Here is a 13,931-nt window from a genome sequence, read left to right as displayed (position 1 = left end):
TTGCAGTAAAGTTTTGTATAAATTTTCTGCTTTTCATGAAAATAGCATTGCTGTTAAGGCTGTTACTCTGAGCTAAAATGCTCTGAGAAATAATTGATTTGAACTATAACTTTTACTACAGTATGAACAGTCACTTTGGTTGCACATTGAGTTATTGGAGGGGTATGTTTGGCTGAGAACTGCAATTTAAATATGCTGCAGTTATTGATGGGTTTCTCCCGTGTTCACATGCTTGTGCTATGTGTTGCTATCAATTTCTCCTCCCAAGCTTTAGCAATTTGTAATTCATTCCCTGCAACCCAAGCACCGAGGAGAGCTGGGTGCTATGAAGGTTGGTGCTGTCTCGTGTCGGGTGTGCAGCACCCACACTGGGTTTCACAGCCAGGAGTTGGGAGCTGATGTCCCATGCACACTGCCTCAGGTGCCCAACACTCCCTGCTCAGGCCCACCACCACACCCTCCTCCTCACTCTGCCCTTAACTATCACCTGTCCATCAAGCTCAGGCCCTTTCCGACAGTCCCAACCTGGGCATCTCTGTGGGAATGAGGCTGGGTTTCTTCCCGCTCCAGATTTTGTTTTAGGAATCTGCATTCTCTGAACAGCTGGGTGTAGGTGCCAGTTATCACTTCTGCGCATGCAGTCATGTAGGTGGCGGGGCTGGTGGCAAGACCACGTTCAGGTTGGTGGTCTGGGGTCACCCTGTGATCCTGCAACAGCAGCCCCACCAGCACACATGAGGTCCTGTGGGTCGCATATCTCCAGCTATTAATGGGCAGACTGCTAACAGGTGAAAAGGCCCTGTGAGGGAATTGTGGATGAGAAACACTGTGCTCACAACTCTCCTACGGATCACTTTTTAGTGCAGAATAATGTGGTAGGTTGGCCCCTGCCAACAGCCAAGCACCCACACAGCCGCTCACTCACTGCCCCTTCCCCATCAGGATAGGGGGAGAAAACAGGAAGAAAAAAAGTGAGAAAACTCACAGCTTAATATGTGTGTAAAGGGGTGGGCGGGAACAAACAAACAAAACCCCCAAGTGATGCAAAGGCAATCACTCACCACCCCCAATGGCAGACTGATGCCCAGACAGTGTCTGAGCAATGGCCACCCTGGAAGGCAGCCCCCCACCTTTCTTCTTCTTTTATCCTGGTGGTTTTTGCTGAACACAATGTTATGTGGTATAGAATATTGCTTTTGTCAATTCAGGTCAGCTGTCCCAGCTGTGTCCCATTCCCAACCACTTGCCCCCAGCCTACTTGCTGTTGCTAGATATGAAAGATGGCAGCAGACAGAACGTACAATTGTGAAATTAAGTATGTATCTTACACGGTGACATTTTGCAGCATATGACAAGAGCCCAAACATTTCAGGCTCACTTTTATTCTGTGGGACGCCATGCTCCTTCAGAGCTGCAACGTGGCTCAGAATTTGAGTGACTGTGTTCTCAAAACATTAGGACTAAAATAAAAGAGGAGAAGCAGCTTTAAATATTGATAACACACTTACGCATTGCTAATATGAGCCAGCATCTCTCAGCTAGAAAGATGGGTTTGTTTCCCTTACTAACAAATATATATAGGAACAATAGAGGCTGAGGGCTAAATGTCTTTAAAAACAAACTGAATCCATCAACAGTTTGGGCTTTTTTCATGAGGCTGAGATCTTCTATTTCCAAACCAGAATCTGTCCTGGGCCCATTTCATCTTCTTTCTTCTGTTTTCCCTCCCTGCTTCCCCTCATTTCCCCTGCCTGCAGGCTCAGGATGGCTGTCATCTACTCTGCATTTCAGATTTTGTCACCATCTCACATCCTAAAATTAAGCTCTCCCCGTTGACACTCCATCTTAATCCTTGCTCTATCAACTTTCCCTGGTATTCTTCTAACTGTAGAGGACAAAGCTTAACTCCGAGAGGAGAACAACAGAATAGTACAACTGATAATAGAGTAACTTTAATGGAGACTGATACACATGGGCTAAATAGAGTAAAGGACAAGCTTTACTCTTTCTATTCTTAAAATTAATACATACAGTTAAATCTCCATTATCTGGGGAAACAACATCTGGGATAACTGAAGGTTAATGGAGATGAGTTATTGCTTCTTTTCGATCTGCTATGCTGCTTCAGACATGTCTTTGTGATGCTCCAGGTCTCCAGGAGGCTTGTTAGCATGTGTAGTAATATACAGGCTATGTGATCCCACTAGCAATCTACTCCTGAGCCAGACCTAAGAGGCTCGTGCAGATGTACAAGCATGTTGCGGCTACTGCCAATAAATTACACTATGCACAGCCACTTATATCTTGCCTTGAGTTAAAGAAGAAGCTTTTTCTATGCTGGATAAACATCACAAAGGTAATGGAGAGATGACTGAGTGTTTTTGCAAATGTGTGCAATTTTCTGAGAGTAATACAGTGGTAGGATCCCTATCAGTATCTTAATTGATCATTAGTCATAAAAAAATGTGTGTGGAAATCGCTGCTGTATTAAAAGAACAGCACCAGAACTCAGCACCAAAAACAGTGGCCTTAAAATTGAAACAGTAAGACAGTACTGGTCACAAGAGGGATGTGGATGCTCAGCAGGTGGGATGTACGGCGGCGTGGGAGGCCTGGAGGGATGGGGCCGTGGTGGCTGGGGCTGTGTATCCCAGTCCGGATACCAGTAAGCATAATCTAAAAAACAGTGAAGAAATAGCTGTTAAGAGCCATCAAACTTAGCCGTACTTATAGGAAAGGAATGAAGAACAATTTGATACGTACCTATCAGCTTCTCACGTTCTGGGTTTTCTGTAGAGAGATCAGAAAAGGAAATAAATGTGAGTATCATTCAGTTCTTAATGTAAAGAGGTAAACCATTGCTGCTGCCTGGCTGATTGCCCTGACGATGCCAGTCAGTGCCTAAAACATCCTTCAAGGGGGGAGCAGGCCAAAAAGAGCAGGTTCCCAACTGGCATGGGGCTCGTATTTTTTATTGAATTGAAAGAGAAGCAGAAAAGAAGCAGCTGATTAAGAAGAATTTATGTCATGGGGAGGAAGGATAGCAAATAAAAACAAAACATGGAATTTATTTAAAATTGATACACAAACCACATTTAAGTAGTTACAGACAGACAAATGTAACTACTAAATTTATCACAGAAGTAGACATTTACTAAGAGCTTTGATGCATTTGCAGGATTGCCTACATGCATCCTATTTGGAATTGCTGATTTGCCCTACAGGAGAACATGGTAAAATGGGTTGTAGGGTCTAGCACTTAATTTTTAAAAGCTCTCTTCCTCCTCTCCACTCCCTAGCCTTTGAGATGTTTCTAGTTTTTCTGTGATGCATCAGTCTGAGACTTCAAGATGAGTCAGCCAGAATACCACAGAAGGAAATAAGAATACCAAATGCTCAAGTATTTCTACAGCTAAAGCAATCGAGAGCCTGGCTAGTAGAGACCCTCCCCATTAAACCTCTGTATAAAATTAACACTTGATTTAAGACATTGTTGCATGTCCTTTAATCTCTGCTTATTTCAAACACTATTTCTGCCTAATTTGGGCCTAGGTGTAACGACATAAAGGTCCGCAGCTGCAAACTGCTGTGGAAAAACAAGCTTTCACAGCTGTATTTCAGAAAATTGTGGAAGTTAGAAATAAGTGTGCTTTTCAGTATAGTCCTATTATTGGTTCAGAACTGTAGTTTTCTGGAAAATGTGCTAGAACACACTAAACAAGCAAGAAAGCAGAATTTAAATATACCATTTCTGCTAGGAAAGAAGAACCAGATGGGGAATATTTGTTGGGGCTAAAGTTTTAGATTTGACTTCCTGATCAGATAAAAGGTGGAAAGTAGTCTGATACTTCCCTTCATCAGAAACTCTGGCTTCTACCTCTGAGAGCATTCAACAGCAAAGTATTTCAATTAATTCTTTCTTAAACTATTCTTACCAGGGTTTGGTACTGTTGCTGTGTGGTGGGCTACAGACCCACTATGTACTTAGTGCAAATTGACTCACTGTTATACTTCCACTGATAATTATGCTACTTTTATTTCTGTGCAATTTTCTTAGTTGATCACTTTGGTCTTACCACAGAGCTTGTCTACACACTTCTCATTACTGCATCCACTGCATGGTTCTCCTGCCTTATATGGTTTTCTTGGGTAATTCCCCCTGCAAAGCAGAAGAACAGTATTTTGTTAGCTCAGTCATTTGAAAAGCAATTTAAATACATGGTTTCATCAGATTATTAGAATAATTTATCATGAAAAGCTGGGGTGGGGGCGGGGGGAAAATCCCTTTATCCAAAACCTGATCATTGCAGTTGTTTGCAATTCCTTTTAGATCAGATTAAATCTCTCACTGGCATGGGGAGCAGCTACCTGGTGACTCTTGCCATTTGAAATTAATGAGACTTCCCAGGCAATACTGTATTATTCAGTGTAAGCATACAAGAATCTGCCTCTAGTCCCTCATTATCCACCTGTATTTTAAAAACAAATCTGTAAAAGGTAAATCCAGAAATTGCAAGGTATGAGATAAACTAAAGGACTGTCTTCCTTTTATTTCTGCAATTAAAATGTCTTCTTTGAAGTTCGGGTGGGGCCATTGAAAGATGTAATCTTTCTCAAGCAGAAAGCTTGCACCTTCTTGCAGCACTTTTCCTGCAGAGACTGAAATCAAAACAGATCATATTCCACCATTCTTGGTTATGGCAAGTGCTCTCAGCTAGGATCTGCTCTTCTGCTTTTTTACAAAGGGCTTTTCTACAGCTCCAACTATGTCCAGCAGCTTCTGCTCTCAATGGCTGGGGGAAGTTTCCCTTGGACCAGTGACATGTAGCCATGGCTTCTTCTGAAATTTGTTACAACTGCTCCCATCATTGTTGGCATCTGATAACCAGGTCAATTATAGGATATTTAAAAACCAAAAAACCTAAACCCCAAATGCCATAATTAACTTACGCTGGCCCATAGTTGCAAACAAAATGTGCTGCTCTGAAGAGTCCTGGAAAATTTTCAACTGTATTGCAGAAGTGAACTGCACAGCCAACTTTGTAACTCTCTGCCCATACAACCTGAAGAGCAAAGGGAAATATGTAATGCACCTGTTCAAAGACTGAAAAAGCAACAGCATTAAGGGAGGAAGGGGAAGGGAAGGATCTCGTGGAAGTTTAAAACAGCTGACACAGGAGCAACATTGACAACCCAAAGGGCGCTTAGACAAATGACTGATTGATAGATGTTTTTGCAATTACCTGGCTCCCCTGAAAAAATCAAATTGTCAGGGAGATAATACCTTTCCACCGTTACTGAAAATAGGACTTGGACATCCCTGGGGTTTGGAATATTTGTTTCCAATCTCATGCAGCAATAAACCGGGGGGTGAAAACCCCTGCTGTAATTCCTGTTCCAAAGGGGTCTGTTCCAAGCCTGTACTTGGATTTTCTGTGAAACCATTACATTATAAATCATTGGGCATGTAAGACTCACCTGGGTGTAGTGGCCACACATGCCACTACATCTATTAGTGCTGAAACTGTAGCTGCTGACTTCATTAAACCAGCCACTGAGAGCTGTGTCAACGGAGAAGATGGTGGCTGTGCCAGTCCAGATGTTTTCTCCAAGAGGAGTAAAGGTGGGGTGCACCTTCCCCTTCACTTTAAGGTAGATATTGTGCTTGAACTTGCACTTTTTCGCCCATGCTTTAGCAGTCTTAGCTAAAGCAGCATCCCAGGACTGTAGAAAAGGAAGAAAACGTAACATAACCTGCACTGCAGTGACTTAGCTGAATTAAAACATTTTTAAACACAAACTTGTAAGGATTCTTTTCCCCTTTCCTGCTTCTTATCCCTGCATTCAGTTTCTTTCTCTGACTTGACATTTCTACTCCCACAGCAAATTTTTTTCTTCTTTCTCCCTTAGATATTTGTCGTGGTTTAGCCCCAGCCAGCAACTAAGCACCACGCAGCCGCTCGCTCACTCCCCCTACCCCGATGGGATGGGGGAGAGAATCGGAGGAGTAAGAGTGAGAAACACTCCTGGGTTGAGATAAGAACAGTTTAATAATTGAAATAAAATAAAGTAAAATAATAATAATAACAATATAATAATAATAGTAATAATAATATACAAAGCAAGTGATGCACAATGCAATTGCTCACCACCCACCGACCGATACCCAGACAGTTCCCGAGCAGCGATCGCTGCTCCCCAGCCAACCCCCCCCCAGTTTCTATACTGAGCATGACATCATATGGTATGGAATAGCCCTTTGGTCAGTTTGGATCAACTCTTCTGGCTGTGCCCCCTCCCAGTTTCTTGTGCACCTGGCAGAGCATGGGAAGCTGAAAAGTCCTTGACTAGCATAAGCAGTACTCAGCAACAACTAAAAACATCAGTGTCCTATTAAATCCAAAACACAGCACTGTGCCTGCTACTAGGAAGAAAATTAACTCTATCCCAGCCAAAACCAGGACAATATTGCAAGACACTTAGTATCTATCCACTGTCCTGTGGTATCTGACTTGTTAAAATATTTAGAGCTGGACTGCAGTCTTTAAGCTGCTAGGCCTGAGAGGAGGTAACTGGGTGAAACCCCCAGCCTTAGAGGAGCTTGAGGGACTTTATGCCTAGGAACTGTTGGCTGTCCAGGGATTTGCACTTTGCAATTATCACTAGATTAGATAGGAATTCTGCTGGCCGAGATGGAGAGGAGAAGAATCACAGCTGCTCCCTTCCCCAGCCCCTTCTGCCTCTTTGCTCTTCTCCCTCCTCAGTGTGTGGCCAAAGCAAATAAAAGGCTCACTCATCTCTGCTGGGCTGAGGAGGAACCATTCCCATCCTGAGTGGCACAAGTGATAATTTGAGAAACTGGTCTGTGAGACTGGCAGAAAGATTTTATGCCATTGAATGACCAGGCAACAAAATGGCAGGTAAAATTCAGTACAGAGAAATGTAAGTTAAGGGATGTCAGAAAAAAAACCCAGTTTTGACTTTGTGTTCATAATGACAGGTTTGGAGATGGCTATTACCACCTGTAAATCAATGTTTAGTAGTAGTCTAAAAAGCAAAGAAAGTGTTAGAAATTCCTTGAGAAGGAATGGAGAATAAAGCCATGTATATAATTACACCACTGTATAAGTCCTGTTAAATGCTGTGTGCAGCACCCCATCTTAAGAAGGGACACTAGAACTGGAAAGGGCAGAGGGGACATGGAAGAGGTTGATCATCCTCAAGAATGGAGGGCTTTCATAAAGCAACAGAGGGTGCTCTGCAGCTTGGATCACAGACAGCTGGATATCTTCTGTGAAGTAGGTCAATGAGCAATAATTACTTGTTCTTTCCAATACAGAGACCAGAGACTATCAATGAAGCTAGGAATTAACAGGTCCAAATCAAACACAAGGAGATACTTTCACATGACTTGTGGTTAGGGTGTGCAGCTCTTGCTACATAATGCTGTGGACAATAAAAACTTGCATGAGCTCAAGGCTGAAAAAAAAGTAATGCAAGAAAAATCCATCAAGAGCTTTTAGATACAATGCAACACCTTTGATTCAAGAGATTGCTGTATATTTGTCCTGGTCTTATTCCAGGCTTGCTGGATCTTTGGTCTGAACAGCTAAGTTTGCTCTTGTGACCTAGCATTTTAAATTAAACATTGCTTTTTTAAAATGGCAAGAAGTTAAAATCATGAGTAGTCTGAATTTTACCCCTTTACTATGAACTTCCTTTCACAGAAATTACTCATACTGTGCGTGCAGTTGTGCTTTTAACTTCCTTTGCAGCTATGCCACGCTGCTGGAGGGCTCAGAGTAATGACATGAACTGACTGGGGTTACCTCCCTCAGCTATCTACCTACCTTTTTCCTTATGTATTCCACTGAGCAAGCTGAGACCTACCCATGGCCTGTTCCGATCCATTATATTTATAGGAAGCTCTGCTTTCCAGCCCAGATATTAGTATCCCTACTCCCCAAACCCTGTTACAGCAAATAAAGATCAGGCATGTAAATGGATGTCCTGGCAAATCCCTTTCTTCAACACATGTTCTAGATTGGAAGAAACAAGGGGAGATGATAGATTTTCAACAAATCCTGTTGTGCAGACTGCCTATTCAGGAGCTTTTTCATACCAAACGGCTTCCCTGTATGAAACCTGGACTAACATAAAATAGATTACTCTCTCTCTTAGAAAGAGGTAAATGAAATGCTGAGAACTGAACATGATTTTTTGCAATACAGCCCTTTGCTCTGGCTGAAGTTTAGACTAGCAATCCGTCCCTAAACAAGGAATTCCCTTCAAATTATTAAAACTGAACAATACTGTAAAAATTGTCTTTTCTATTTCCTATGAAAAATTAACATATACAGTACAGAAGTCATTGACAGAAAGGGAAAGAAAAACACAAAGCAAATTAATAATAAGATGGGCTAAATCAGCAGCACAATCTATATTAATTTTCAAACAGATCACGAATGCCTCCTTACCATGCGAAGCATATTGCTGGCTGGTGGATTCACTTTGGATCGAAACTTGTTGTGAGCTCTCACACAGTCTTCAATGAACTTTGCATCTTCTATGTCAGGCAAGGGATATTGTGGATAAGCGTAACAGCAAGCAAAGAGATCCAGTAAGAACAATGCAGCAAAGAAAAATGTGATTTTCATAATTCTTCAATGTTTTCAGTATTTTTTTTTTTAATTTTTAAAAGAAAAATCTCTTAGGTGGAGATAATACTGGCAAGCAGTTCTTCAGGGGCTGTCCTCTGGGTGTGGAAGCACTCAAACTTGTCAAAATAACAGGAAGTTAAATTGCTTCATAAGGGACAGGTCTATCTGACATCACAGCTGGCTGTCAAAGGGTAAATCGTGAAACAGGCATCTGCCGTGCATATTAGCAAGGGGCAACACTCCAGGTGTAATTCTGCCTTTTCTTTGAGTGTGCTCCATTCTGGTTGACTGCCAAACCATTCTGTGATTGTAGGTCTTATCTGAAGAGATGCTGCAGAACAGCTTTCCTAAAACATGCATCAACCATAAAAAATGTAGCTTTGACAAATCCACTGTTCAGCTGATTTTCCTACAGTATAACTTAGTCATACCAGCTTGATTACAATCGTTCTGCAGGACATTGGTTCCATTTCAGAATTACTTTAGGAATAAACAGAATTAGGGAAACTGCATATATTGAAATTTGACCTCACCACAAGAAAGAAAAAAATTCCTCAACAGCAGCTTGCTGCAGAACAGACCTTCTGACCTGGTTTGGTGTGTAACAAAAGTATGTAAGAGCATAAGAACAACCATATGTTTTAAGAACTAAGGTGCTGTAACTCAGGTTTAGGTAGGTTTACAGAGAAAATATGTTGTGGATTGTAAACAATGTCCATGGGTCTGATTCCCTGCTCAGTTTTGCAGGTCGGGCCTTATCCTGCTGAACACTTGTGGAAATTACCATTCTGGTGTTGCCTTCTCTGTTTGCATGATGGCTTTTCCCTCTTAAATAAAAGCCTTGATTTCCTTCAGAGTCTTGTAACAATCCATGCACCTAATTCAGCTAGGCTAAAGGAGCTGTAGCCCTCCAACACCATCACAGCTATACGTATCTAGGCTATTAACAGGAGGCATATAATCAAATATTTCTCTGTGTGCATGTGTTTATGGATGTCCATGCATTACTAACTCTCCACACCCTCCTCTTAGCCCTGCCATGATTTGTTGACCAATTTCATGAAGGTAGGGGCAGCTGCAGAAGGCAACAAAATTGAGGGGGTGCTTCTGGTGTTTTGGATCTTTTGGGAAAGAAACAAAAGGGGGCCTCCAATTATTCTTGTTGGACAGGCTTAACACAGCCCTTACCAATAAACAACCCTTAGAAGCACCAGAGACCTGGACAGAGAGGGAACTGAAAAAGTATTCTTTTTTCTTCCCCTTTTACAATAGTTTCCTGTGCTTTGAAACTCTCCCAGTAAGATCACCATTTTTTTCTCTAATAAATTACTTGTTTAAAAAAGACCAAGCCGATGTGGTCAGTGGGAGGAGAGTGGCCACTTTCTCTTTCTCTGTGGGCACAGCAAGTGGGGTGCAAGAAGCTTTTGATCCTGTCATGTCCTTGATGAAAAGATGCTTGAGGCACTACCAACCATCTCAAACTCTCACCTCCCTTGGCAAGTAAAGGAAAATAGGAGGTGAAGCACCCACCCTGACACAACAGTGAGTTGTGTACCCAGTCCAGGGCTGTAGCCACACTTGCAGCCCAGCCATTGGCTTTTAGCTCTAATGGCTTTACCCGTTCCTCTATCAGTGGTTGGCTGTGGTTCCACCTGCCTCCAGAACACGTATGCCATGGTCATGACCTCACGTATGCCATGGTCATGACCTCACCTGCATTTACTAGATCCACCTGCTGACTGTGCCTCCCGGTGTACCACTAACAGTGCCAAGGTCCCTTGCCTAGCAGATGCAGTTTCCGTTCTCTTCTCCTGTGTCCTGGTTTCAGCTGGGATAGAGTTAATTTTCTTCCTAGTAGTTGGCACAGTGCTGTGTTTTGGATTTAGTAGGAGAAGAATGTTGATAACACACTGATGTTTTAGTTGTTGCTAAGTACTGCTTATGCTAGTCAAGGATGTTTTCAGCTTCCCATGCTCTGCCAGGTGCACAAGAAACTGGGAGGGGGCACAGCCAGGACAGCTGACCCAAACTGACCAAAGGGCTATTCCATACCATATGACGTCATGCTCAGTATAGAAACTGGGGGGGGTTGGCTGAGGAGCAGGGTTCAATGCTCAGGGACTGGCTGGGCATCGGTTGGTGTGTGGTGGGCGATTGCATCACTTGTTTTTCCTGGCTTTTGTTTCTCTCTCTCTCTTTGTTCTCTTTTTTGTTACAATTTTTAATTACTATTATTTTTTATTATTATTATTTTATTTCAATTATTAAACTGTTCTTATCTCAACCCACGAGTTTTCTTACTTTTGCCCTTCCGATTCTCTCCCCCATCCCACGGGGGTGGGAGGGTGAGCGAGCGGCTGCGTGGGGCTTGGCTGCCAGCTGGGGTTAAACCACAACGTGCTGTCATGCTCTATCCCAGAAACTGTGTGTGGGTATTGGCAAAGGAGACAGGGCCCTCAGCTGTGGTGGGACATTTTAAAATGTACAGGAGGATGGCCTCTTGCTGGTGTTGGTGCCTGCTGGTCAGGCTGGGATGGTGAAGGGGATTTTGGGAGGGAGGTTTCTTCCCGGGGGTGCCATTACCTTCCGTCCTACCAGAGGACAGAGGCTGGTCTCTCCTGTCAGCTACACAGCTTCTGGGCTACCCGGACCTTCCACTCCACCGTGTGCACTCCTGAAGCCCACAAGGTACCACTCAGGTGCCACCGGCAGTATGGGGGGGGTGTGTGTAGCACCAGGTGATCCTTGGATCCAAATTAGGGCAGTTCAGATCATTATGGTGAGTGGCCCCTCCCTTGCTTCCAAACTGAACACGGGCAGCTTGTCCACTGCTTGCTTCCTTTGAAAGTCGTCTTGTCTCTTTTCTAAACCAAGGCCAACTGAGTTCAGTTTACTGCCCGTTATTACCTTTCTCCAGCTGAGTATTACCTTGAAACTAGAAAATGTTTTCTCTTTGTCTTTTCTAATAATGCCCATGCAATCTATGAGAAACTAAAGCCTTTGCTCAGCTAGACTTAATGTAAAACCATGATTATATTACAACTACATGCAATTTGCACAAAAATTATCAGCACTAAAACTGCACCATTAATTTAGCAACGCAGTGAGCTGGCACTTATATATGTGTACAGTTGAAATTCTGTGCTTGGAAACTGAATTGAGACCTTTATGAAGTGGGAAATGGACATATCCAGCATAGTCCAGATTATAAAATCCTGTCCTTCAGAGATGACTCTGGCTCCATCTAGTGATTCTGTCTATAATTATACCAGCCTGCCCTCAAGCATCTATAACCGATTTTTTCACAAAGTCATAAACCTTTGCCAGCATTAATCAGCGGATCTTGTAAACCAGATGAAAATTAAGCTTTGGGATTTGGGCATCACATTTTATTTGTCTGGACAATACAAGCATTGCCTGTCCCTGCACTGATCTCAAGTGAAATTTAGCACAATGAGCTGGGTATGGGCAGGAAGCTGTACAGCCCAATGATTTTGAAAAAAATCCCCATGTTTACATCTCCCTTTCTCACGTCTCACCTGCTTTCAGTTTAAAATGGCTGGAAACATAAGACCTAAGATTCTTAGTTTTTCCCTAATGTGCGATTCAGTCAGAGGACTAAAGGCTGGTGGATTACAGACTATTACAAAAATCCAAGATGCCTGGGAATCTGTAAAATTACATTTAATTTTGTCCTCAAATAATCAACTTCCCCACAGAGTACTGTTATTTGTGCTGGGGAGAGAATCTGTTTGTCCTTGACTTACTAGGTTCAGCTCAACAAACTGAGGTGGATCTGCTGGGTTTTCTCATTCTGTCCACAGGCTTAGGCAGCTGCAAGATCACTTGGCCTTCCTGACCTGTGAATAAACTAATACTCTGACATGCATTGCTACTTCTATTACACAATTTCACCTCAGGGCAGAAAGCAGATTAATTTAAAGGATGGTGGTGGTATTGGATTTCCACAAGAATTATTTTGTAATAATGTATTTAGTAATTGTTCATTAAAATTAAAAAAAATCTTGCCGTTATTTTGTAATAATGAGGCAGTAAACAGCCTCACAATTAATGGGGGAGGCCATCAGTATATGGTTGGACTGCAGGTAGTTTTACTGTAGTTTTGGTTAGGGGAATTTGTATAGTGCTGCTTAGAGCAACTACGCCCCTTGGCCTAACTGAGCAAAAGCACAATGCATTGCTTGCTGCGTTCTCTGATCACAGTACTGTGTTCTGATACAGACCAAAGCACGACAGTTTGGTAGGTGTTCTTTCCCCTGTGGTACCTACCTCCTGCCAGCCAAGACGGCCCCTTATGACATCTACTTTGCCCCTCAAGGACAGCCTGTTTCACTCCCTCCTCTCAACCAAAGGATAAGGGAAGCGTGAAGCACTCACTGAAGGATGGCTCCTCCCTTTGGTGATAGCTCTGCTACAGATTGTGAAGGGAAGATAGACAGGCAGTGATAATGCGCTGTGGAAGACAGCGATCTCTTGAACCATATAAATACCTGAAGGGAGGGTGAAGAAGACAAGAGCCAGGCTCTTTCCAGTGGTGCCCAGTGACAGGACCAGAGGCAACGGGCACAAACTGAAACACAGGAGGTTCCCTCCAAACATCAAGAAACACTTTTTTACTGTGAGGGTGACTGAGCACTGGCCCAGGTTGCCCAGGGAGGCTGCGGAGTCTCCACCCCTGGAGATATTCAGAAGCCGCCTGGACATGGTCCTGTGCAACCAGGTCTAGCTGTTCCTGCCTGAGCAGGGGTGTTAGACCAGATGACCTCCAGAGGTCCCTTCCAACCTCAACCATTCTGTGATTCCTTGATGGAGCCAAAGCTTCAGCAGGGTGTGCAGGATGAAGGATTTAGCATTATCTCAACAACATAGATAGAGGAAGCTTGTTACAGAGTACAAGCATATGCCTAGCTGGACAGAATCTCTGGTTATCTTCCTTGCCCTTCATACATGATTCAAATTTCTTAAATTACTATCATTTGTCACATTTGTTTCTCTCTTTTTAAATTCAAGGCATTTGAAAAAAGAGAATGCTTTTCTGCTGTCCATCGTAAGCCCCTTTTCACAGGAGAACACCAGAAATGGTTGGTGCACTACAGCAGTATGGAAGCATGAAAGTTCAAGAACCGCTACAATTCTACTGGAATATTATGGAGTAACTCAGGAATTTCCTGTGAGAAGATAACAGCAAACCATTACAGTCCACATCCATGCTGTTTTTCAAAAGGGGATCTTGGAATGAACTATCTTCTC

The 13,931-nt window shown here is 42.9% G+C and overlaps 1 protein-coding gene across 2 annotated transcripts; it reads right to left on the bottom strand.

Moving 5' to 3' along the window:
* Positions 1 to 2,010: 2,010 nt before the first annotated feature.
* On the bottom strand, positions 2,011 to 8,753 carry LOC104035223 (glioma pathogenesis-related protein 1). Of its 2 annotated transcripts, XM_075718662.1 has the most exons (7): positions 8,478 to 8,753; positions 5,479 to 5,724; positions 4,951 to 5,063; positions 4,077 to 4,159; positions 2,764 to 2,790; positions 2,648 to 2,676; positions 2,011 to 2,572 (listed from the first exon to the last, which is right to left on the bottom strand). In XM_075718662.1, exons 1-7 carry the CDS (start codon positions 8,655 to 8,657, stop codon positions 2,450 to 2,452), a joined length of 801 nt encoding a protein of 266 aa, XP_075574777.1. In that variant the 5' UTR covers positions 8,658 to 8,753; the 3' UTR covers positions 2,011 to 2,449. The 2 variants fall into 2 exon arrangements, with proteins under 2 accessions (XP_075574777.1, XP_075574770.1); XM_075718655.1 differs by having other exon boundaries at positions 2,011 to 2,676.
* Between the last annotated feature and the right edge of the window lie 5,178 nt (positions 8,754 to 13,931).

The sequence above is a fragment of the Pelecanus crispus genome, chromosome 1 (genome assembly GCF_030463565.1).
Source record: "Pelecanus crispus isolate bPelCri1 chromosome 1, bPelCri1.pri, whole genome shotgun sequence".
NCBI classification, from domain to species: domain Eukaryota; kingdom Metazoa; phylum Chordata; class Aves; order Pelecaniformes; family Pelecanidae; genus Pelecanus; species Pelecanus crispus.
This window is presented reverse-complemented; position numbering and strand designations above follow the sequence as displayed.